We start from the raw sequence: 26,706 nt of genomic DNA, 5'->3' as shown, positions 1-26,706 counted from the left end.
GTTGTGTTGTTTTCTGCCATACAACAGCAAGAAACAGCCATAAATGTACACATGTCCTTTCCCTCCTAAGCCTGCCTGCAACCCCCCATCCTACCCCTGTAGGTCATCACAGAGCTCCCCTTGCTAAACAACAACTCCTGCTAGCTGTGTGTTTTATGCACTGAAATGTGTATGTATGCCGCACTCTTTCAGTTCATCCTGCCCTCCTCTTCCTGCACTGTGTCCACAAGTCTGTTCTCTGCGTCAATGTCTCTGTTCCCCTGGAGCTTATGTTGTACCTGGTAGTTTATACCTCTTCCCTGGAGTAGGACATGGCACCCCACTCCAGTATTCTTGCCTGGAGAATCCCACGGACAGAGGAGCCTGGTGGGCTGCAGTCCATGGGGTCGCAAAGAATCGGACACGACTGAAGCGATTTAGCATGCACACGCCTCTTAGTCCTCTTCCCCTTCCTACTGGTAACTACTATTTTGTCCTCTATATCTGTGAGTCTGTGTATTTTTTATCTACTGGATAAGTACATTTTTAAGATTCCACATGTAATGATATTATATACTATTTGTCTTTCTCTGTCTGACTTATTTCACTTAGCATCAGTTCAGTTCAGTTCACTCTTCTCTTTTTAGGCTCAGTTAAAATACCATCTCTTAAGAAATACCTTTGCTAACCACAGAGTATTTTTTTAAATGAATACATTTTCACTTTGAAGATTATTTAAAGTAATCACAACTGAGTTTAGGATGTCCCCTTGAGAAATATGTACTATCATCTAAAAAGTGACAAATTCTTTGTTGACAGTTGCTTGGCATTACTTTCCTACAGAATTTCTCTTCATTCATGGTGCAACTTGGGCACACACTGTGTCAGTTCCAGTTACCACAACAGAATACCTCACACTGGGTGGCTTATAAGTCACAGAAATTTCTTCCTTACAGTTCTGGAGGCTGGGAAGTCTGACATCAAAGCACCAGCAGATTCAGTGTCTAGGGAGGGCTAGATTTCCTGGCTCACCACCAACCATCTTCTCACTGTAACTTTACACGGTGAAAGGGTCGAAGGATTGTCTCTAGGGTCTCTAAGAAGGGTCCTGATCCTATTGTTGAGGGCTCTGCCCTCGACCTAATCACTTCCCAAAGACCCCGTCTCCTAATACCATCATATTAATGTGCTTACTGTCCTCAGTCACTCAGTTCTGTCCAACTCTTTGCAACCCCAAGGATTGTAGCCCACTGCACTGCTCTGTCCATAGGATTTTCCAGGCAAGACTACTGGAGTGGGTTGCCAACTCCTTCTCCAGGGGATTTGCCAGACCCAGAGATTGAACCTGTGTTCTGTGTCTCCTGCTTTGTGGGTGGATATTTTACATGCTGAGCCATTGGGGAATGGGAGTTAGGATTTCAACATACGAATTTTGGACATGGACATTCCATCCACAGCACTGACTATTCTAAAACAATTATGACCTATGCGTAGAAAGCAGCCATCTCTTAGTGGAGGTAAAGTGCATCTTGTCCAGCAGTCCTGTCCTAGTAGTATCCTGCAATGGCATTAGGTAGGATGTTTGTTCTATTACTTCATCACAATTCACTAAAGACTAATGGACAACTAAAAAATGCATGTGATATGCTGACTCTTTTTACTTACACACATGGAGAAGTGAGTGATTAAGAAAAATTTCACAAATAACTAAAAAGTTCATAAAGTGGAATAGACATTCCCAAGGCCACAGTCACCCTCCTGGTGAGTTAAACTAGTATATCTCTTAGAAGCAAGCAGACTTAATTGAATAGGTTTAGTTCTGTGATTGGAGAAGGCGATGGCACCCCACTCCAATACACTTGCCTGGAAAATCCCATGGACGGAGGAGCCTTGTAGGCTGCAGTCCATGGGGTCGTGAAGAGTCTGACATGACTGAGAGACTTCACTTTTCACTTTTCACTTTCACACATTGGAGAAGGAAATGGCAACCCACTCCAGTGTTCTTGCCTGGAGAATCCCAGGGACAGGGGAGCCTGGTGGGCTGCCATCTATGGGGTCGCACAGAGTCCGACACGACTGAAGCGACTTAGCAGCAGCAGCAGTTCTGTGATACACAGCATACCACAGGGATTATGTATACATGCTAAATCTTTTCAGTTGTGTCTGACTCCTGCCACCTCCTAGACTCTCGCCCACCAGACTCTTCTGTCCATGGGACTCTCCAGGCAAGAATGTATGTTAGTCGCTCAGTCGTGTCTGACTTTTCGACCCCATGGACTGTAGCCCACCAGGCTCCTCAATCCATGGAATTCCCCAGGCAAGAATACTGGAGTGTGTTGCCATTTCCTTCTCCAGGGGATCTTCCTGACTGAGGGATCAAACCTAGGTCTCCTGCATTTCAGGCAGATTCTTTACCATCTGAGCTACAGGGACTTTCCCAGTATTCCCAGGCAAGAATACTGAAGTGGATTGCCATGCCCTCCTGGATCTTCCTGACTCAGGGATCTAATCCCCATCTCTTATGTCTCTTGGATTGGCAGGCGGGTTCTTTACCACTAGAGCCACCTGGGAAGCCCATGAGGATTAGAACTCTGGTTAATTGCCATATTTACATGTGTCAAGATCTTTAGGGCACCCCACAGTTCGTTTGAATCTCCAACAAGTGGCCAAATGCCTTGTGAGCTAATCCTTTTAGAAAATAAAACCATACCACCTGCCAGGAAGATTTTATAGAGATACATTTATGGTTTTTACAGCCATATGGAGATGGTGACTATACTTCTTGGTTAGTTTTCATTGCATGATATCCCGTATGAGGAACAAAGCCCGTTATTCTCTGTATTTTATTGGTTCTGTGTGATATTCTTTCCAGAAAAGTTTTTCATCCGTATTTTCCAGATGCCTGCTATAAGCCCTCTGACAAACTCTGTTTCTGCTTGACTATTTCAGCACTTTTATGTAATGGAAAATTTCATAAACACTTGCAAGAAATCTTTGTGCCCTTGGTTGTCCGCTACGTGGATCTCATGGAGTCCTCCATCGCTCAGTCAATTCACAGAGGTTTTGAGCAAGAGACATGGCAGCCTGTCAAGTAGGTATCTTGCAATAGTGTCCACAGAGCCCCTGTCTCTTCTGTCCTGCCCTTCTGACTTTACACATGGCCATCTGTAGTTATTGCTTATGGTGGTCCCTTCCCACGTTGTCTGTTTCTTTACAGGAATATCGCCAACAGTCTTCCCAATGTAGCTCTTCCAAAAGTTCCAAGTCTGCCTCTTAATCTTCCACAGATTCCTAGCTTTTCTACTCCTTCGTGGATGGCTTCTTTATATGAGTCCACGTGTGTATCCCTCACTTCTTTCCTGGTGGTGTGTTAGCTGGTGCATGGCCTGGGCTGTGTTCTGTGCAAATGTGTTTAGATTGCATGGCATTTATCTTCATTGGTTGAGGAATACTGTGTTTTGATTTTATTTGTTTGAGTTTTTGAAGCTATTAAGCTAAGCTTAGCATATTGATGATACATAATATAGATTTTCTTTTAAAAAAAAAAGTACTCCCAGCTTTGATGTTCATATGTGATCTGTGGGGCAGGGTCATTTTGTGCCCTAGGTTGGGACTCTAGTGTAAGTGATATAACCGGAGTGTTCCATATTCAGGCAAGCAGTGTGGTTAGCTCTGTGTATGTCCAGGATCCTTTGTTGCCTCCAGTTGTGTGATTTATCTTGTCTATGTAGAAAAACCTTTGTAAGAACAGTTTTAAGAACACAATCTTTTCCTGCTTTTATGTTAGTCTCACCTTTAAAGAAACAATCATGCAGGTTGCAGAGAAGGGTTTGTCCCTTGTTTCTCAGCACCAGCAAGTCTTCTTTTGTCCTTTCATGTACCATTTGTTGCATCTTGTTATTTTTAAATAATCTTTATATCATTACAAGCCATATTTATTAACTCCAGATTGTCACAAGCCTCCCTATTGCAGATTTGGTAAATGAGAGTCATTAAAGTGAAAAGGACGTGGGCTTTGAAATCGATCAGCCTTACTTTTAGATCCCTATGCATCATTAGCTTAGCTTATTCATCGTTAAGTCTTCATTAACCTCAGTTTCCTCAACTCTAAAATGGTTATGACATCTAATTTAAAGATGTTTTGGGAGGATTAAAAAAAAAAAAAAACACTGTGAAAAGAGCCTGGCACAGCCTAGGGTCTCCATGCATGATAACTACTATATAACTACAATCTACGTTATGATTGTTATTAGCATAATTATTATTACATTATCACCAGTCATCATTATTACCCATAACTGAATGGTTTCCAAAAGTTTGAGCCTCACAGAAATGAAATGAACTCAGTAATACCTCATGCTTTGCACAAGATCTCACATGAAGTTAGCTAGAAAAAATAATAATTCAAAGAAGAAAATTAGCTACCATTAAGTGAGATAGAGGGCCAAATTCTTTATCTTGGTTAAGCCTTGTGACAACCCTGTGACGTAAATATCACTTTCCCCTTTTTCCTGTTAAGGAAACTAAGTCACCAAGAAGTTAAAAGGCAGAACTTGCCAGTGGCTCACAGTCAGCAAATGACAGGCTTTGAACCCACATGTGTGTAAATCGTCTTCATAGATGCTCCTCCAAATCTCTCCCTGTCTATACAATTCTGGCCTTTTTAGCTCTAGGAGTGAATGCCAGTAAGGTAAGTTACTGCTGGCATTTTCAGGAAATTATCTCACACTCCATTTTTCACATTCGGATTCTTTAACCTGCGATTAATACTTTTAGGGATAGGTCACTAATCAGAAGTAATTTTAAAATGAAAAAGTTATGAATAAATTGCAGGTTATACATGCCAGCTTGAGAGAAAACCTATTTACATTTTTCATCTATTTAATTGTAACAAACACTTGTTACCTTAATTACATTCCCAATTAAGCATATGTATCATTTAGAATCATTCTGTAACAGGATCAAAGAACAAAAAACATATATCCATACTCTCTATAAAGGTTTGTTTGTCACATATTATGAGAAAGTCAATTTTTATTAGAATTCTACCTTTACTATTTGGGGTTTTTTCTTAATGTTGGGTTTTGTTGCTGTTGTTTTGTTGAAAAATTATAAGAAATAAATTTGCTTCTTTGCCAATTACATTCAATTACTCTTAAAACATAGTTCTTCTAATCTACCAAACTGCACACTGTATCAAAGGATTTTGCTTCATGATCTTTTTCACTCATTTTTATTATATAAATGGCAAAATGAATTAAATATAGTGTTTTCTCAAACTATTTTTTTATAGCAGTGTCAGTATGGTTCTCTGGTTCTTTTGTTTAATGATACTTTTGGGGCACTGAATATTAAGGTTTGGAGACAGTAAGTGAAGAAAGTGCTATGAGTAATGTTCACTGCTCTGCTGTGATTGCTCCCTTGAGAATTTAACTCTGAGGACATCTTGGCTAGATGAGGAGATCATGAGGAATTACTGGCAGAATGGGAGGAGGAGAGCAGAGTAGATTGGTGATGGAGCTGAGATGCTGAGGCTATGGGGGAGCAAGGGCATAGAAATAAGCCTTTAATTAGCCAGAGCAGGAGGTGATTGTTTTTAAGCTGACTAATTAAGATATGTTTAGCTAAACAATGTGGTTATTTAAAAGAATTTTTCTTTATAAAAATTTTCCACAGTGCCCTTGTGATAAATTAGTTTATCTTAAAATTTTTCTTTTACACACCTGAAATATAAATTTCAGGTTAGTATATGTTAAATGTTGGAAAGCTAAGCAGAAATGAATCATACAGCAGTTTTTGTTTCTTTTTCTATTGTTCTCTTTTATAATTAAGTTGCAGTATACATAGGACTGTTATTTTCAAATCATCTCTTTTCCTCTTAGGCTGTATACTAGGTTAATGGAAAGTAAATAATACTATCATTGGCCCAAATATTATATATTCTGACACATTACCTCCTTGCATGGTGTGAAAACATGGTCCCTAGAGTAACCTTTGGAGAAGGCAATGGCACCCCACTCCAGTGCTCTTGCCTGGAAAATCCCATGGACGGAGGAGCCTGGTAAGCTGCAGTCCATGGGGTTGCTAAGAGTTGGACACGACTGAGCAACTTCACTTTCACTTTTCACTTTCATGCATTGGAGAAGGAAATGGCAACCCACTCCAGTGTTCTTGCCTGGAGAATCCCAGGGACGGGGGAGCCTGGTGGGCTGCTGTCTATGGGGTCGCACAGAGTCGGACACGACTGAAGCGACTTAGCAGCAGCAGGAGAGTAACCTTTACCATAGTAGTGAAGGCATAGCAGACCTTGGCTTCTTGGTTAGATAGATGGAAGGACCTGAAATATATGTTGTTGCTCCAACTTGAGAACACCTTGCATATCTTTTCTCTGTTAGACCATACCTTGTAGTAAGTAAGATTTAATTATGAGCAAGAAAAGGTCCAAAGCATTTCAAAATAGAGGCAAGATTTGCTTCCCTACCCACTTTATTATTTCCTTCCCGGTACCTGTTTCACCTTTACCTGAAACTGAGAAATTTAAACACTGAAGGCAACATACATGAAGACAAACAGAAGCCATCATGATGACAGAAGCATATATGCATGAGTTGAGTAAAGCTTGTAGTTGCCATCATATGGATTTTCTTGCATAAAACATACGTCTTTGAATTTCTAGGAGAAAGTATGCATTTTATGTTTATCCTAGAGGTTGGTAAAGAACATTTGTCTGTTCCTATATATATAATTTTATTTTTTTCTTTAGTAAAGGTCATTACCCGTTATTTGACCCCTTTTTATGAAACTTTACTGCTGTATTTCTATTTTGTTCTCCTTGCCTTGCCTCATTCATTAAGAAGAAGTGAAAAGGGAAAATTATGAGGTTGAGCAAAGAAAATATTGATCATTAGAAGTTTTATGTAGCATTTTTTCACTGACAACAATTGATACAGAGAAAAATAATAATAATAATGTATGGGTGATCCATGTAGCTAATAGTGGAAGTTCACAATGTTCCTTCTTCCTTTTTCTTCTAGCAATGGTTCAGCAACATCAGAAGACCTTTTTTGGAAACTTGATGCACTGCAAATGTTTGTCTTTGATCTTCACTGGCCAGAACAAGAATTTGCCCATCACTTAGAGCAAAGACTTAAACTAATGGCCAGTGACATGATAGAAGCCTGTGTCAAAAGGTAGACATATATTTTCAAGTTGCTGCTTACTCTGCCAAGCACCCAAAATACCACATTTCACCAAGTACCTTTTACATAGCTATCACAAGAAAGGTTTCAATATGTATAGCTTTTCCAAAATTTAAAGGACATTACGTACTTCGACCTAAACTCTGAAGATGAATGTACTTGATGCAATTTGCCCACTACTTTTTTTCAGGTCTCCTAACCATTGCCGGTGGGGCTTCCCAGGTGGCGCTGGTGGTAAAGAACCCACCTGCTAATGCAGGAGACATCAGAGAAGCGGGTTCCATCCCTGGGTTGGGAAGATCCCCTGGAGGAGGGCATGCAACTCACTCCAGTATTCTTGCCTGGAAAATCCCATGAACAGAGGAACCTGGTGGGCTACAGTCCGTGGAGTCACAAGGAGTTGGACACAACTTAGTGACTAAACAATAAATCATTGCTCTCAGCCATAGTACCCATGCCCATGTTAATCCTTTCTGTTGTGCTTATTGTTATCTCTGGGAATGCTGTACTTTAAATCCCCAAGGCACTGCTTCCTGAGACATATGGAGGAGATCTCTTAAGTACTTTATGAATTACATACCATGTTCACGTGCTGTGAAATGGCGTGGCAAACTTCAATGATGATCATTGCTATCAATTGTTCTGTTTTCTGATATTCTCTATCCACATCAGATGAGTTCCAAGTGTCCAGTTACATTCTTCAGAACTTAACCAGAAATAAGTTATGAGGCTTTGAATTCTTCCACATGCGCTTTCATTGTATTTAATACTTTTTACAAAATCAGCATTTCATCCTAATTAGCATTATTTTCCCCATTGCCTTTGTTCATAAGATATACAAGAGCAATGCAGGCAGCATATTGGAATAACAAATTCTGGTTGGAGCAACTGGATAATACTGAAATCTTCAAAGCAAGAAAAATTCTGTCTTTAAAATCATGTTTAATGGCTTTGTAAAGCAAAGTCATGAATTAGATTATGTTTAAAAAATATCAGCTTTGGCATCTGTGATTCTAATGTATCAAATCTATGAATATTCTTTGGACATTTTAGCAAAACCATTTCCAAATCACCTATTATGCAGTTTCTTTAAAAAAAAAAAAAAACAAAAAAAACCTAAATGCAACTTCAGGTGTTTGAAAGAGAAACTAAGTGACATAAAAGAATTATATATTCTGTGTTGCACATTAATTATGTGTTTTAGTGTTTCCCAAACATGTCCTTAATTTGGTAAACCCTCACACAGAGGATTTGTTCTGCTTTAATATACTACTTGGATACTCACACAGACACCTAGTGTGTACTTTGAATGGAAAAACTTCACGGTTTCACTTAACTGTCTGAGTGAGTATCCAGGTAGTATCACAGTCTGATCTTTCATGCAAGACACCTAAAAAGAAGAGCATCCCACCTCCCAGCTCCCAGGCAATGCCACACTCCATATTTGCATGTTTTAAATTAGCATCTTGTAGTGTTGATTTCACTTTTACAAATCAGGGGGGACATGTCAGATTTCTTACTCTGAATTCATGTTTTAATGAATAGAACAAGAACCGCATTTGAACTCAAGCTGCAAAAGGCAAGCAAAACCACTGACTTGCGCATCCCAGCTTCTATGTGTACGATGTTTAATGTGCTAGTTGATGCCAAAAAGCAAAGCACCAAGCTCTGTGCCCTGGATGGAGGACAGGAGGTAAGTGGATTGAATGTCGCATGTGGTAATGTAGGGTGCCCTTGCAGAGAAGGACATGCTGTTTCCAGAAGTTTCTGACTTGACTAGATGAAATAGACCTAGTTCCCCATACAAGTGTTTTATCTTTCCTGTATTATAATAATGGAATGCCCCTTTATCCTTTGCTCTTATCGGTTTCTTCTTTTTAATACAAAGACTGCCCCAAATTTTACAAGTGGCCATTGAATTTCAGATATACCTTTTAATGGCTTAGGTGTTGTGTATTTACATAAACCTTGCTTTTCACAAGCAAATGAGAAAGCTAGAAAGCTACTTGCTTTGTTTATACAAATATAGAGTATCCAGTTTGCATCCAAAAAACAGGCCACAGAAAATAGCCCATGAAATATTTTATTTACACAAAAGTTTCCTTTTTAAAAAAAAAAGATCAAGTAGAAATACACTGGAAAATTGGTCTTTGCTTTTTTCAATGAATACCCCATTGTTTCACTTTGATTTCTATTTTGTTTGGTTCTGTATTCAGAAATAGAGTTTATTTTACCCCGTGATTTTATTTTTGTTGAGAGTGGTGATTGGGTGAAATGGATCTCTTTTTCTTAGATTATCTCTTTAAGTTAATATTTTGTTGCATCTTTGCCCATTGTAATTACTTTTTCATCATTTCTTTATTTTCCCTTATGTTCTCCTTCATCGTGTTTTATTTTCCCTCATGGCATGATCCAGTTTGATAGTCAGTGGGTAAGTTTCATTTAAAACACACACACACACACATTTTCATTTGAATTATTATTCTTGTAAGTGTACCTTTTTTATGTTCATCTTTTCAAATTAAAATAATATAATTCCATTTTCAGGTTTTTGGTTGGTGTGTATGTGTATAATACTTCATAGCAATACCCAAAGATGCATTAAAACACATGTAAATACTTTCACCTTAAATAATGTCAAAGTGAATGTTTCCTCCCTGTTGAGCTGCAGAATCACAGACTATTTTACAATTTTTTAAGATAAAATTATTTAAAACCAAGTGAATTCACCCTTCTTTAAATTCTAAATGAATTCAGAAGCAGAGTGATTGTTAACATTTTTAAGATGCATATATATGTAGTGTATACTTTCATTAATAATATTAAAAGAATTTAGAGTTAGGGGCTATAGATGACATATAGCATATATACAGGGTAGCCTGTAAATTTGAGGACCAAGAGACCACTCTAAGGTCACTCCATACAGAAGAACCCAGTTGTGAATTTCAGTGAGGGATATGCCCACTGTGATAACAGCCTTTCCTCCTACTCATGGTCTGGGATAGCACCATCATCAGATTCAGGGAAGGGCTGATGCTGCTGCTGCTAAATTGCTTCAGTCATGTCCGACTCTCTGCGACCCCATAGACAGCAGCCCACCTGTGTCAGAAGCCTTTCCCCTTCCGCACACAGGTCTTCTTGAGGTACCACCCAGATTGGAGGAACATTGTTTGAAAACCCTTCATACCTTACAGGATTGACTAGATTAAATAAATATTTTTTTAATAAGTCAAATGCTTCTGTGCTCTACGGATACGTTAAATCTTACAACTCTTAGAGTTGATACGTGGGAGTCAAACTCAGAACCAACTCTTCACTGGCTAACAACTCTAATCCAAGCAGAAGGGCTTAGGTAACCACTAAGAGGATAAGAGGTTTCCCAGGTGATGAGTAGTAAAGAATCCACCTGCCAGTGCAGGAGATGCAAGAGGCATGTGTTCAGTCTCTGGGTTGGGAAGATACCCTGATGGAGGAAATGGCAACCTGCTCCAGTACTCTTTCCTGGGAAATTCCATGGACAGAGGTGCCTGAGTACAGTCCATGAGTCGGACACAGCTGAGCACACACACACAATACTACACAAGAGGATAAGAAGATCCACTATTTTGAATGTCATGCTTATTTAACCAAGAGATAGACATGAGCTATTTGGCCATAATTTGTTCACATATCCACGTATTTCATTCTTTGAGCAATTCAGGGAGGAAAAGTGTATTTCTAATACCACAGCATACAACCTTACAGACAAAGTAAGGAGCTAATACGTGTTATGGAGTGTTCAGTTTTATCATTCTCTGATCTCTTGAAATGTGATTTATTATCTCTAATAATCTGAATGAGTAGGCAGCTGGCTTGGCTATCAATGGCTCATAACCACCTTGGTTTTCTATAGCCAGATGTAAACCTTTTATTGTCTGCTTGAGAACATTGTCTGTCTCTTTATACACACATCCATTTCTCATCAGGTTTATGGAATCCTCTTGCCTCTTCCATTAATACTGGATTTATCCATTTGTTCTTGTTTTCACATAGGCTGCAGTACCTGACACACAATAGATACATAGTAAATGTTTGTTGAATGAGCACACTGATTTTTTGTCACTGCTTTAAAAATCTTATCCCCATTTAAAAAAAATCCTCCCCTGTAAGAAACAACTCACTCCAGTACTCTGAAAGAAAAGCAGGCGCCCACACAAATGACAAAACATTGTTGCATTGTCAAATGATTCTTTACATTAATAGGTGGATGATTTTGAAGAGTAATCTGCTGTTGTTCATTATGTCTGCACCTGTACCTTCTCACCAGAGACAATTAGTTCCCCACAACTTTCACACAATTAATATACTTCAAAATGGGCAGGTGTAAAACCCATTAGCAACCCTGAAAAGTGGTAAACAAGAGTTTCTGTGCACAAGAAGTATTTTATACTTTGCTTTTAATCTCCAGGAAATATATACATGTAATTGTACCGGCTTTTCCTCTCTGTATGTGTTTAAGACAAGTTTGGGGATGATTGCAAAGTGATGAATATATTACATGCATAGGTGAGCCCATGTATAGGACCCCATTGTATAGCAAGCAACAAATTAAAGTTATTGAAAAAACTAGATTATTACACAATTTGGAAACTCATAAAGATATATAGTATACTATGTAGGTAAACCTAGCAGATTTTATTTTTTTCTAGATTTAAGGGAATTACCTCTGCACAATCTCTAGTAAATTTATCATATCATCATTGCTGAGACAAAAGCTTAACAACTCCTTACCCACAGTGAAGCCCCTTCTGGACTTCTGAATTATGATGCTGTTTTCTTATGTGGCATACGATGATGCAGACACTCTCAGCCACAGCCCAGAACAGCATTTAATGGAGTAATTAGTGATCGAATGATCTGCTCTTGTGACAGCTGTGTGTAATGAGTCAGCAATCTCAGGCCAGGCCCTCAGGGACAGATGTGGAGATCCGAAAACCACCAGTGCTTAGAAATCCTCGTTATCCATCCCTGCAAAAGAGCAGATGACTGCATGGGCCTTCAGCAGTCATATGCTCTCAGACCCACTGTATCTCATGGTCCATCCATTGAAAGTGAAAACACATTAATGGAGCAACTCAGGGACCCTTACATATGTGGGATTTGTTTAAAATACTTCCATTTCCAGACCTAGCAATCCAATACCTTTAAAATCATCCCAGCAGAAGGACCAAAATTTTTAAGAATACTGGATTGCACTGGCATTTGGCTAGTCTTCATTTCTTACATGTCTGCATGAGAACAGTCAGGTGAGATGAGGATATTTACCCATGTGTAAAGGGGCCAGGACTTCAGACCCGTGCCTGATCTGAATTCCCTGGGCTCCATGAAGTAAAAATTCCTCAGTCAGTCCAGTCACTCAGTCGTGTCTGACTCTTTGCAACCCATGGACTGCAGCACACTAGGCTTCCCGGTCTATCACCAACTCCCGGAGCTTACTCAAACTCATGTCCATCTAGTTGGTGATGCCATCCAACTATCTCATCCTCTGCCGTCCCCTTCTCTGCCCACCTTCAGTTTTTCCCAGCATCAGGGTCTTTTCCAATGAGTCAGTTCTTCACATCAGATGGCCAAAGTATTGGAGCTTCAGCATCAGTCCTTCCAATGAATATTCAGAACTGATTTAATTTAGGATTGACTGGTTTGATCTTGCAGTCCAAAGGACTCTCAAGAGTCTTCTCCAACACCACAGTTCAAAAACATCAGTTCTTCGACATTCAGCTTTCTTTATAGTCCAACTCTCACATCCATCCATGACTACTAGAAAAATCATAGCTTTGACTAGATGGACCTTTGTTGGCAAAGTAATGTCTCTGCTTCTTAATATGCTGTCTACGTTGGTCATAGTTTTTCTTCCAAGGAGCAAGCTTCTTTTAGGGCTGCAGTCACCATCAAAGTTCATCTTAATCCAAGTGCAGAGTCACCTAATGGAGAAGCAGGGCACCGACAGTTTACTTTTGAGGTCAGTTGTGGAAAGAATTCATCTAAGAATGATCTGGAAAGTACCAGTTTGTAGAATCATTGATCCAACTTGAAATATTCTGATAGAAATTTTATAAGTTTTTATTTTGCAGACAAAAACTTGTCAGGTTTTGAACAAAAATTTGGCCTGCTAATCTAAATGAAAACCTATCAACTTTAGCTTAGGAAATGTCCATGTTTCCAGATAAATTCTGTTCATAACTGTTTTGATCTCTTTGTGTGTTTATATTTGTCTTTGAAAACTATCTGGATCCCCTAATGAATAACTTTTTTCTAGCTAACTTTCTGTTACCTATATGTGGCATTTCTGGGTTATTCTCTTTGCAGAGTATGTATGTAAAATGTGAATTCTGAAGCTACCTCCACATTTCCACTCAGAGTACTCCTAGACCACATCTGCTACCTGTACAGCTAGAGCAGACTCTGGAAGTTCCCAGCTGCTTTCAGATTTAGTATCAGTGAAGTCAGAGCTGATCAGATACATTGACAGTAGCAAACTACTGCTCGGTCACTCGGTCATGGCCGACTCTTTGCAGCCCCGTTGACTGTAGCCTGCCAGCCTCTTCTGTCCATGGAATTTTCCAGGCAAGAATATTGGAGTGAATTCCCGTTTCCTACTCCAGGGGATTTTCCCAACCCAGGGATTGAACCCACTTCTCTTGTGTCTCCTGCATCAGCAGGCAGGTTCTTTACTATTAGCACCACCAAAATCTCATATTAAAAAAAAAACAACTGAGCAACCATTATACTATTTAGGTTTGCCCCCTCCACCCAGTTAACACATTTAAAATGTATACTTTTTTTCCCCTCTTTTTAAATTAAATACTTTTTAAATCAGAGTGTAATTGATTACAATTGATTATAATTTATTACAAAAGCTTATAGTATTATGTTAGTTCTTGCTGTACAGCGATGCAGATCAGCTATAAATATACACATGTACCCTTCCTCTTGAGCCTCCCTCCCACCCTGTTTCTTCCTTTTTAACTTGCTCTCTTTCCCTCCCTCTGCTTTTGGCTGGATTGAACATGAAAGAAAACAGCAGTCTAAAAGTGTGCATTATAGGAGAATTGGATGGCTCCTAGAGCCTGCTTTTCCCTGCCTTTCAATAAAAAGGATATAAATGACCTCTTTAGTGGCTCATCTCTTGATTTTAAGAAATTGCCAAAAATCAGTGCAACCCAAAATTCAAATGTGTAGAAGCTCTGCTGTTCTATATCCAATAGCTTTCTGATGCCATTTCATTATTTTTTAAAAATAATGTTAAAAATGAAAAATGAAAGTTAAAAATGAAAGTTATGGCAAAAAGAGATAAACATTGAGGATAAGGCATGTGCAAGAAGATGAAACTTTGCAGCTTCAGGTGACTCTGAATGTTTTCTAGCACTTTCCGTGTAGAGGAAGGAGAGTAGCTTGAAACCCGTCTCCTGTATCCCTTTCCTCTTCTACCCCAAAGAGAAGCCTCAGTCTGCTATTTTTATTTCCTCCTGCTACACAGGCGCAAATCTGGAGAGAGAAGGATATGAAAAGAGAGTGCGTGGAGGGGGAGCCGGGCAGGGCTCAGTTGCATAAGCTCCTCCACTGCCTGGTCAGTGGAACAGTTTCAGTTAGGAGGAGGGCGTTAGTGGGGAGAGGGAAGTGATGTTTTTGTACCTATACCTCTGGGGTATCCTTGGTCATCTCAACTACCAGCCAGGGTTTTAGGCCAGGTTTTTCAAGCTCTTTCTCTTCTACCTTGCTTTTCTTTGTTTTGTTGTTTTGTTTTTCCTTTTCCTTCTCTTCAAGCTGTTCTGAAAGCAAAAAAAAAAAAAAAATCTACAGCAGTAGGAATCCACCCTCTAGGCTTCCATTCTGTTTGTCTTTTGGGGAGTACAAATTTGGGGAGATAGACACTTAGTATTTTCTCTCCCTGAGTGAAAAATACATGCCTAGAAAGTTCCCTGTTCATATATGTGTGCTTAATTTAAGACCTCTTCTCAACACACACATATACACACAGGCATACACACACACACAAGCAGGAAAAGAAAATAATCCCTGTGCTCCAAAATTTTGCCTCCTTTCTTCATTATTTATGCAGGTAGATGATGGCTTGTCGCTTTGAAAGCCTGTGGGGGGACCTCATTCCTGCGTGTTCCAGAACAGACCTAAGTTGATGTTTTGTTCTGTGTGGAAACTTTGAGACATGTTTTCAGAAGGAAAAATAGCTTTCAAAAACTCACATCTTTGGAAACCATTCAACCAGCAGCTGTTAAGTTGGTCTAATGTTTATACTGACCTGAGTACTTTTACTCCATGCATTATGTTAGCTGTTCCAAGAAGCCTTGAACCATCAAGATAGGGTTAGTCTTTACAAGTCACATTTTCTGTGAAGTGGCTATTGCGGACAATCAGCCGTCAGATAAATGCTTCTAAAGGAAGAATTACTGTTTCAATGAATGTGCCTTCACACGCCGCCGAAGCCAAAGCTCCTGCTAATTTAAGAGAACTCTCTAGTAGTCTCTAAAGAAGGCAAAAAATAAAGAGTCTTTCAGGTTTATTTTAAATACATCTTTTTTTTTTTGCATTTACTTAAAGGCATCATTTTCATGAGGAAGCAGTAAAAAAAAACTATGGGGAGTGAGTGCTGTTTCATTGTACCTTTTATGGCCTATTAATTTGTTACCATCTATCACCTTTGTTGATGAAATTTTAATTTTGCCCTTGCTTGAGCATATTGTAAGAATTGTATAAACTGCGGCTCCCCATGCTGACAAAAAGGTCCTTTCAGCGAGAACAATTGGGAGCTCATTTTATTTCTAGAGCACATTTAAAATAACTTATGAATGAGAGTTGTCAGACATGAAATGCTGTATTAATTAAATCTTTTTCCAGTCTTTTTGCTTCTCCGGCTAAACCAACCCTTTAGAAAAATACTCGGCCACCTTAATTATAGAGGAGAAGACAAAAAGTATCCTTCACATTCCTCTGTCTGAATAAGAATAAGAACTCAATTCATCTGTATAATAACCCCATTAGCTGCTTAACTCAACAGAGCACATGGGAAAATTTTCAAACCCCACAATGTAAAAAGTGTTGATTGGTGGATCATTTTCAAGGTTTTGTTCTTCTAAGGTGCAAAATGGTCATTTTGTGTAAATCTGATATGTCATAACTAGTAGCTTTAAAGCATTTATGCCTAATGACATAAATAAGTTTTGTGTCCACTTTAGCTAATGCATCTTTGTCTTTTAATATCTAGCAGCAGTACCATTCCAAAATAGATGATTTGATTGACAACACTGTAAAAGAAATCATTTCACTCCTAGTTTCAAAGGTAAGGTATTCTTTATATAATTTTCAACTCTGAATTTTTAGAAATGTGTGTCTTAGGTTTCAAAATACCTGATTGAGAAATAATAACTTTAAGGTAGATGTGAAAAAGTTCGTATTTTAAGAAAAATTAGAATCAAATTATGAATGCTCTTTGTCAGTAACTTTTGGGTTTTTTGTTTATGATTAATTTTGGCTTTTTTTTTTTTCAGTTGTCCTTCTAGAAATAACTCTCTTGTCCAGTAACCCCTTACCCTTTCACACTCGCATTCTCTTACTGGTTGTCTCTAGGGATGAGTTGAGTGGCCATCGGTTCTTGGAATTAGCTTGTTGGTTGTGGTGGCAGCTGGACGAAGAAGGCTGACAGGGTGATGTCTGAGGTTCTCCACTCAGAGGCCTCCCACGACTTCCTTCAGATATCTTTGACAAAAGCTATGACCTTGAGTTGTATAAGTAGTGATGAAGCATCAGTGAGTGTTCCATTTAAAATTCCACTAAGGGCTTCCCTGGTGGCTCAGATGGTAAAAATCTGCCTGCAATGCAGGAGACCTGGGTTCAAACCCTGGGTCAGGAAGATCCCGTAGAGAAGTGAATGGCAACCCACTCCAATACTCTTGCCTGGAAAATCCTCATGGACAGAGGAGCCTGGTGGGCTACTGTCTATAGGGTCGCAAAGAGTCGGACACGACTGAATGACTAGCACTAGCACTAAGGTGGAACAGACTGCCATAGGTGACATTTGAGATCAGGGGCTGATAGGAAAAGAGATGGACAGCCTGAGAGCCTGGGGAGCTGAAAGAGTGAGGAAGGAGGACGGATGGGTCCCTGAGGGGCACTTTCATAAGAACAGATACTTGATTGAAGAACCCCAGATTAGACTTCATAAAACAATTAGAAGTGTATACAGAATGTGAAAGAATAAAAAAATACAAAGGAAAACCCACCTTCAATTCAGTAAACAGACACAGGACATGCTGTTTATTTTTTCAAGGTCTTTATTGAATTTGCTACAAGATTGCTTCTGTTCTATGTTTTGGTTTTTTAGCCACAAAGTATGTGGGTTCTTAGTTCCCCAACCAGGGATCAAATTCACACTTCCTGCATTGGAAGACAAACTCTTTACCACTGGACCACCGGGGAAGTCCCCAAGTACATGTTGCTTAGAAAAGAAAAGCTAGAGATGCCCAATAAGCATGAAAAATGTTAAGCCTCATGAATTTAAGCAATACCAAAAAACTACAATTTACATAATATTTTCTTCTAGAAATTAGCACAGATGTTTTTAAGCTATCACTCGATTTTAGAAAAGGTCAAATGGTACACTCACATGTTCTGTATATGAAGGTATAAATGGCTACAAACTTTCTAGAAGATAGTTTAGAACTCTATCGAGTACACTGATACCCATTCACCTAAAATCCTTTTTATATTTTTTTCATACTACTCAGAGAGATGCACAAAATTTATATACATTAATAGTTGTCACATTATTTCTAATTAAAAACTGGCATCAACTTTAATCTCTAACATGCGATCAGTGGTAAATTATAGGACATCTATATTAAGAAAGTTTGCTTTCAAAGACTAGAATATTAAAGTTTCATAATATAGTGTTAAATGGGAAAAAAGCTGAATATTTAGAAGTGGAAACTATGATCCGAATTGTTATCACATACAGAAAAGATAGATAAACCTGAGAATGTCAACAGAGCTTTTATCTGGGTGGTGGGATTATAGTTAATTTGAGGGTATGGAGGATTGCTTAGAATTTATTTTGCGTGGTTTTCCAAATTCTCTGGTAGCAGGTCTTCAGGTGGAAAAAAGTCACTAAGAAAAATGATTTTGGAATAACATCACCTCCCATTTGCTCTTGCTCTGGTGGCTTCCACCCCAGAAATGAACACCCGCACTGACAACACTCACCAAGGGCAACGGAGAAGGGTTAACAGGAAAACCTCTGGCAGGTGGGGGAGGAGGTGAACCGCAGGAGAATGAAGCTCCTAGAGGAAGAACCAGGAGGTTCCTGCCCTCCCAGGAGTCTAGCCAGCCGTCGCTTTTAGCAGCAGTATACTACCAGCCCGCCAAAGGGACATAGTTAACAGAGCACCTTCATTGCCTGTGAGCCATCCAGGGAAATTTTATCCGGATGGAGCCTCACTGTCAGCACAGTTCTTCTGTGGAAGTTGTCTTTCGTGAGAATGATACATAAAGGGAGCTACTGGAAGTGCAAGGGCTTCCCTGGTGGCTCAGAAGATAAAGAATCTGCCAGATCCCCTGGGGAAGGAAAGGTCTACCCACTCCAGTATTCTTGACTGGAGAATTCCATAGACAAAGGAGCCTAGCAGGCTATAGTCCACAGGGTTGCAAAGAGTCAGACACGACTGAGTGACTAACATTTTCACTTTACTTTTTTTTCATGCAGTTCATAGGGCTTACCAGGTGGCGCAGTGGTAAAGAATCTGCCTGCCAGTGCAGGAAACATGGGTTCAATCCCTGGGTCAGGAAGATCCCCTGGAGGAGGAAATGGCAACCCACTCCAGTATTCTTGCCTGGAGAGTCTCATGGACAGAGGAGCTTGGCAGGCTGCAGCCCATGGGGTCACAAAGAGTCAGGCATGACTGAGCATGCACTCACACAGATGCAGCTCATAAAGGTTTAAATAGGTAACAAGGCAAAAAGACTGTAATTAGTTTTGGTTTGGGGAGGAGGGGGTGCAGAAAAGGCAGGCAGGGCTGCACATCATCTCTGCATTTGTTTCTGGCAAAGTAGGAAACCTAAATTTTTCTATATGAAATGCATTTGGATAATCACAAAACTAGTGTATTTGAGTCAGGAAATGGTGTCCCAGAGGTCAGCACCATCCTCTAGAACTGTCTGTGATGATATAAATGTTTATCCTGCACCATCCAGTATGGTAACATGTGGGTGTAGAGCACTTGAGACGTGGCTAGTGCAACTGAGGAATTGAAATTTTCATTTTAATTCATTTTAAATAGCCTATTGAAACTAGCTATTAATATGATATTTAGCAATCAGTTCTAGATTGTAGTTATTCTCTATGGATCCTTTCTCCTATAGTCAAATAGCACTTTTAAATAATCTTTAGTTTAAAAGTATAAAATAAATTCATTTGGTAGTTTGGGCAACCATCTTATTTAAAAATGCTATTTGCACAAAGATGACAGTAAATAGTAAATTTTGTATCATTATGCAAAGATAAATTATTACAATTCTGTTTACAATCCTTAAATGCTAGCGTGCCAAAAAATTGCCTGAGAGCTTTTTAAAATGCAGATGCCCACGTCCTGCTTTCCAGAAGTTTTGGAAGAAGGACAGGGTTGTGCATGTTTAACCATTCATCATGGTGATTTTTTTTTAATTTTATTTTATTTTTAAACTTTACATAATTGTATTAGTTTTGCCAAATATCAAAATGAATCCGCCACAGGTATACATGTGTTGTAGGAGTTCCTGAGTCAGACTTTGAGAACCCCTGCTCTGATGACCCTGCACCTAGATGGCTATATAAACTACCTTAAGACTAAAGTATATTTAAAAATAAGACAACTCCTAAGATAGTGTACGGAGAAGGCAATGGCACCCCACTCCAGTACTCTTGCCTGGAAAATCCCATGAACGAAGGAGCCTGGTAGGCTGAAGTCCATGGGATTGCTGAAGGTCGGACACGACTGAGTGACTTCACTTTCACTTTTCACTTTCATGCATTGGAGAAGGAAATGGCAACCCACTCCAGTGTTCTTGCCTGGAGAATCCCAGGGACGGGGGAGCCTGGTGGGCTGCTGTCTATGGGGTTGCACAGAGTCAGACACAACTGAAGCAACTTAGCAAGATAGTGTATTCCCATTTGTTTTCACCAAAGAAGAAATGATTTTTTAAGAGAGATATTTATGAAGTACATACTGAGAAAGAGTAACTATACATGTATCATTTAATTCAAACTGCATACATAGCACCTAGGAAATAGGTGGGCTTACCCTATTTCACAGATAGGAATCTATTCTTCAAACCAGCAGAGTAAACTAACCAGAGTCACACACCTAATAAGTGCAAGTGTCAAGATTCAAAGCTTTGAGTTTCAGATTCCCAATCCAATGCACTTGCTGATTCCAGATCTCCAGGAAATCAGTAAAAAGCAAAAGACTGTGAAAATTAAAATATGTAACTTCTACATTAATGATCTTTATGAACAGCAAATTCTAAGAGATTTGTCCTAGACTTTTTATACCATATTAATTATTTCAATATTATATTAATTCAATATAAAGTAGATTAATAAAATAGTGAATTCTTTATATCCTAAATGTTTCGTTCCATACTTTAAGTTGTCTGTGCATATTGAGAAATATGTTTATTACATATGGATGAATAAGAAGTAACACATCCTTCTTTTTATCTCCTCTCTTCAATTCTGCTTCTGCATCCTATTCTTATCCACATGTCTTCACAAATATTTTGAGATGATTGGCTGTTAATCACATGTAACACTCAGCAGCATATGTCCCACCTACACACCCATTTTTCATGCCTGGAAAAGATCTCAGCTTTCCATCCTTGTGTTCTCTCCACCTAGCTGCTAAATGGTGGTATTCTTGACTTTCCATCTATGCTTTTCTTTTGAACTTATTCCGTACATTTCTGTGACTTTCCCACTTCCCATTTAACTATACGCTGACGGTTCCCTCAGCATATAGGGAAACTCCTCTCCCTGAGAGGTAGTATGGAATCTTGCTGCAAAGCCCAGCTACGGGCCTGAGGAGTTTAGTGTGTTCATCCTAAAAGCAATGAGAAGTCATTGAAGGGTTGGAGTGGCAGAGAGCAGCGGTAGGGAATTAATCATATTTATTTGCATTATAAGATGATTCATTTGATTGTGCACAGCAAACTGATTGAAAGGGAGTAGGAAGGAGGTTGTAACATTGGTCTCTGTTGGACTAATCCAAAGACATTTAAGATATACAATGGGTAGGGTGCTAAAGACTGAATGTTTGTGTCCTCCCACAATTCATATATTAAAACCTAATCCTCAGTGTGGTGGTATTTGAAGGTGGTACACTTGAGAGGTAATAAGGTCATGAGGTTAAAGCCCTCATAAATGGGATTAGTTTCCTTATATAAAACACCCCACAAAGCTCCCTAGTCCTTTCTGCCAGGTAAAAACACAGCCAGAAGATATCATACGTGAACCATGAAGTGGGTCCTCATCAGACATTAAATCTGCCAGCACCTTGATTGCTGCCTTCTCAGCCTCCAGTTCAGTCACTCAGTCATGTCCGACTCTTTGCAACCCTATGGACTGCAGCACACCAGGCTTTCCTGTCCTTCACCATCTCCTGGAGCTTGCTCAAACTCATGTCCATCGAGTTGGTAATGCTATCCAACCATCTCATCCTCTGTCATCCCCTTTTTCTGCCTTCAGTCTTTCCCAGCATCAGGGTCTTTTCCAGTAAGTCAGTTCTTTCCATCAGGTGGCCAAAGGAATGGAGTTTAGGGATCAGCATGGGTCTTTCCAGTGAATATTCAGGACTGATTTCCTTTAGGTTTGACTGGTCGAATCTCTTTGCAGTCCAAGGGACTCTCAAGAATCTTTCCCAACACCGCAGTTCAAAAGCATCAATTCTTCGGCGCTCAGCTTTCTTTATGGTCCAACTCTGACATCCATATGTGACTACTGGAAAAACCATAGCTTTGAGACTTTCCTGGAGCTAGAGCTCTGCCTCGCTCCCAAACATGCTATTGTAACTTGTAACTCCTAGCAAGGCTAGGCACTTCCATGACTGCCAAGCTTGGGGTCTAAGTAAAAGTATATAGTAACGGCATGAATCACAAGTCCATTGAAAGTCTATGATCCAACAGATTATGTTAGTAGTTCTGATTCCCCCTGCAATTACAGAATGGTCAAAGAGTCCAGGAAAAGGTGACCAAGAAAGGAAAGTTCAGTCCACACACTTTGCCCACCTCTGGCTGCTCCCCTAGGAGGGACCTTGGGTATCTCTTGGCATTGGCAGGTCAGTATAAACCCCTGACAAGGCTCCTCTTTTGGGGGCTGCCTTCAGTCATTATGAGGCACCACAAAACCGCAGAGCAAGACCTAACAGAAGCAGAGATATTAAGAAGAGGTGGCAAGAATACACAGAGAACTTCACAAAGAAGATCTTCACAACCCACATAATCACGATGGTATGATTACTCACCTAAAGCGAGATATCCTGAATTGTGAAGTCAAGTGGGCCTTAGGAAGCATCACTACAAACAAACCTAGTGTCGGTGATGGAATTCACATTAAGCTATTTAAATCCTAACTGTGAAAATGCTGCATTCAATATGCTAGCAAATTTGCAAAACTAAGCAGTGGCCACAGAACTGGAAAAGCTCAGTCTTCATTCCAATCCCAAAGAAAGGCAATGCCAAAGAATGCTCAAACTATGACACGATTGCACTCATCTCACATTCTAGCCAAGTGATGCTCAAAATTCTCCAAGCCAGGCTTCAACAGTACATGAACCGTGTCAAGCTGGTTTTAGAAAAGGCAGAGGAACCAGAGATCAAATTGCCAACGTCCATTGGATCATCAAAAAACCAAGAGAGTTCCAGAAAAACATCTGCTTCATGGACTATGCCAAAGACTTTGACTGTGTGGATCACAACAAACTGTGGAAGATTCTTAAAAGAGATGGGAATACCAGACCACCTGACCTGCCTCCTGAGAAATCTGTATGCAGGTCAAGAAGCAACAATTAGAACTGGACATGGAACAGACTGGTTCCAAATTGGGAAAAGAGTATGTCAAGGCTGTATGTTGTCACCCTGCTTATTTAACTTTTATGCAGAGTACATCATGAGAAATGCAGGACTGGAATAAGCAAAAGCTGGAATCAAGATTGCTGGGAGAAATATCAATAACCTCAGATATGCAGATGACACCACCCTTATGGCAGAAAGTGAAGAGGAACTAAAGAGCCTCCTGATGAAAGAGGAGAGTGAAAAAGTTGGCTTGAAACTCAACATTCAGAAAACTAAGATCATGGCATCCGGTCCCATCACTTTATGGCAAATAGATGGGGAAAGAGTGGCTGACTTTATTTTTGAGGGCTCCAAAATCACTGCAGATGGTGACTGCAGCCATGAAATTAAAAGACGCTTGCTCCTTGGAGAAAAGCTATGATCAATCTAGACAGCATATTAAAAAGCAGAGACATTACTTTGCCAACAAAAGTCTGCCTAGTCAAAGCTATGGTTTTTCCAGGAGTCATGTATGGATGTGAGAGTTGGCCCATAAAGAAAGCTGAGCACTGAAGAACTGAGGCTTTTGAACTGTGGTGTTGGAGAAGACACTTGAGAGTCCCTTGGACTGCAAGGAAATCAGCCCTGAATATTCATTGGAAGGACTGATGTTGAAGCTAAAACTCCAATATTTTAGCCACATGATGCAACAAACTGACTCATTTGAAAAGACCCTGATGCTGGGAAAGATTGAAGGCAGGAGGAGAAGGGGACGACAGAAGATGAGATGGTAGGATGGCATCACCGACTCAATGGATATGAGTTTGAGTAAACTCTGGGAGTTGGTAATGGACAGGGAGGCCTGGCGTGCTGCGGTCCACAGGGTAGCAAAGAGTAGGACACGACTGAGTGACCGAACTGAACTGAACTAGACTATATGGATCTTTGTTGGCAAAATAACGTCTCTGCTTTTTAATATGCTGTCTAGGTTGGTCATCCCACTCTAGTACTCTTGCCTAGAAAATTCCATGGACAGAGGAGACTTGTAGGCTGCAGTCCATGGGGTTGCAAAGAGTTGGACATGACTGAGCAACTTCACTTTCCCTTTTCACTTGCATGCATTGGAGAAGGAAATGGCAACTCCATTGTTCTTGCCTGGAGAATCCCAGGGAGAGAGGAGCCTGGTGGGTTGCTGTCTATGGGGTCTCACAGAGTCGGACATGACTGAAGTGACTTAGCAGCAGCAGCAGCAGGTTGGTCATAGCTTTCCTTCCTAGGAGCAAGCGTCTTTTAATTTCCTGGCTGCAGTCACCGTCTGCAGTGATTTTAGAGCCCAAGAAGATAAAGTCTGTCACTGTTTCCATTGTTTCCCCATCTATTTGCCATGAAGTGATGAGACCAGATGCCATGATCTTAGTTTTCTGAATGTTGACGAGTTTTAGGCCAGTTTTTTCACCCTCCTCTTTCACTTTCGTCAAGAGGCTCTTTAGTTCTTCTTCACTTTCTGCCATAAGGGTGGTGTCATCTGCATATCTGAGGTTATTGATATTTCTCCCAGCAATCTTGATTCCAGCTTGTGTTTTATTCAGCCCAGCATTTCGCATGATGTACTCTGCATGTAAGTTAAATAAGCAGGGTAACAGTATACAGCCTTGACATAATTCTTTCCCAATTTTGAACCAGCCCATCATTCCATGTCCAGTTCTAACTGTTGCTTCTTGACCTGCATACAGGCTTCTCTGGAGGCAGGTAAGGTGGTCTGGTATTCCCATCTCTTTTAAGAATTTTCCACAGTTTCTTGTGATCTACCCAATGAAAGACTTTAGCATAGTCAATGAAGCAAAAGTAGATGTTTTTCTGGAATTCTCATGCTTTTTCTATGATCTAGAGGATGTTAGAAATTTGATCTCTGGTTCCTCTGCCTTTTCGAAATCCAACTGGAGCATCTGGACATTCTCAGTTCATGTACTGTTGAAACCTGGCTTGGAGAGTTTTGAGCATTACTCTGTTAGTGTGTGAGATGAGTTAAATTGTGTGGTAGTTCAAACATTCTTTGGCATTGCCTTTCTTAGGGATTGGAATGAAGACTGAGCTTTTCCAGTCCTGTGGCCACTGCTGAGTTTTCCAATTTTGCTGGCATATTGAGTGCAGCACTTTCACAGCATCATCTTTTAGGATTTGAAATAACTCAACTGGTATTCCATCACTTCCGCTAGCTTTGTTGGTAGTGATGCTTCCTAAGGCCCACTTGACTTCACACTCCAGGATCTCTTGCTCTAGGTGAATGATCACATCACTGTGGTTATTTGGGTCATGAAGATCTTTTTCCTATAATTCTGTGTATTCTTGCCACCTCTTAATATCTTCTGCTTCTATACTATTTTTGTCCTTTATCAAGCCCATCTTTGCATGAAATGTTCCCTTGGTATCTCTAATTTTCTTGAAGAGATCTCTAGTCTTTCCCATTCTATTGTTTTCCTCTATTTCTTTGCATTGATCACTGAGGATAGCTTTCTTATCTCTCCTTGCTATTCTTTGGAACCCTGCATTCAGATAGATATTTCTTTCCTTTTCTCCTTTGCCTTTAGCTTCTCTTCTCTTCTCTTCTCAGCTATTTGTAAGGCCTCCTCAGACAACCATTTTGCTTTTTTGCATTTCTTTTTCTTAGGGATGGTCTTGATCACTGCCTATTGTACAATGTCAGGAACCCCTGTCCATAGTTCTTCAGGCACTCTGTCTAACAGATCTAATCCCTTGAATCTATTTGTCACTTCCACTGTATGACTGTAAGGGATTTAATTTAGGTTATACCTAATGGTCTAGTTCTTTTCCCTACTTTCTTAAATTTAAGTCTGAATTTGACAATAAGGAGTTATGATCTGAGCCACAGTCAGCTCCCAGTCTTGTTTTTGCTGACATCTTGGCACCCTACTCCAGTACTCTTGCCTGGAAAATCCCATGGACAGAGGGGCCTGGTGGGCTACAGTCCATGGGGTCGCTAAGAGTCGGACACGACTGAGCGACTTCACTTTCACTTTTCACTTTCATGCACTAGAGAAGGAAATGGCAACACACTCTGGTGTTCTTGCCTGGAGAACCCCAGGGATGGAGGAGCCTGGTTGGCTGCCGTCTATGGGGTCGCACAGAGTCGGACACAACTGAAGTGACTTAACAGCAGCAGCAGCAGAGCTTCTCAATCTTCGTCTGCAAAGAATGTAATCAATGTGATTTCTGTATTGACCATCTGGTGATGTGCATATGTAGAGTCATCTCTTGCTTTTTTTGAAACAGGGTGCTTGCTATGACCAGTGTGTTCTCTTGACAAAACTCTATTAGGCTTCTCCATGCTTCATTTTGTACTGCAAAGCCAAACTTGCCTGTTACTCCAGGTATCTCTTGACTGCCTACTTTTGCATTCCAGTCCCCTATGATGAAAAGGACAGTTTTTTGTTGTTGT

At 40.0% G+C, this 26,706-nt stretch overlaps 1 protein-coding gene across 19 annotated transcripts in view; it reads left to right on the top strand.

Moving 5' to 3' along the window:
• The window catches only part of CADPS2 (calcium dependent secretion activator 2), a 591,939-nt gene that overhangs the window by 514,548 nt on the left and 50,685 nt on the right, over nt 1-26,706 (top strand). For 12 of the 19 annotated variants that reach the window (XM_045166445.1, XM_045166444.1, XM_045166441.1 and 9 more), the window contains 5 exons: nt 2,929-3,070; nt 7,014-7,169; nt 8,724-8,871; nt 9,595-9,609; nt 16,438-16,512. In XM_045166445.1, the coding sequence (XP_045022380.1) occupies nt 2,929-3,070; nt 7,014-7,169; nt 8,724-8,871; nt 9,595-9,609; nt 16,438-16,512 (536 nt within the window). Of the gene's footprint in view, nt 1-2,928; nt 3,071-7,013; nt 7,170-7,368; nt 7,530-8,723; nt 8,872-9,594; nt 9,610-16,437; nt 16,513-26,706 lie in introns of those variants that run through there. The other 7 variants (XM_045166436.1, XM_045166442.1, XM_045166439.1 and 4 more) reach the window with 4 other exon arrangements.

Source organism: Bubalus bubalis, chromosome 8, assembly GCF_019923935.1.
Source record: "Bubalus bubalis isolate 160015118507 breed Murrah chromosome 8, NDDB_SH_1, whole genome shotgun sequence".
Taxonomy (NCBI): Eukaryota; Metazoa; Chordata; class Mammalia; order Artiodactyla; family Bovidae; genus Bubalus; species Bubalus bubalis.
Note: the sequence above shows the minus strand (reverse complement) of the source record. Positions and strands in the feature narration are given on the sequence as shown.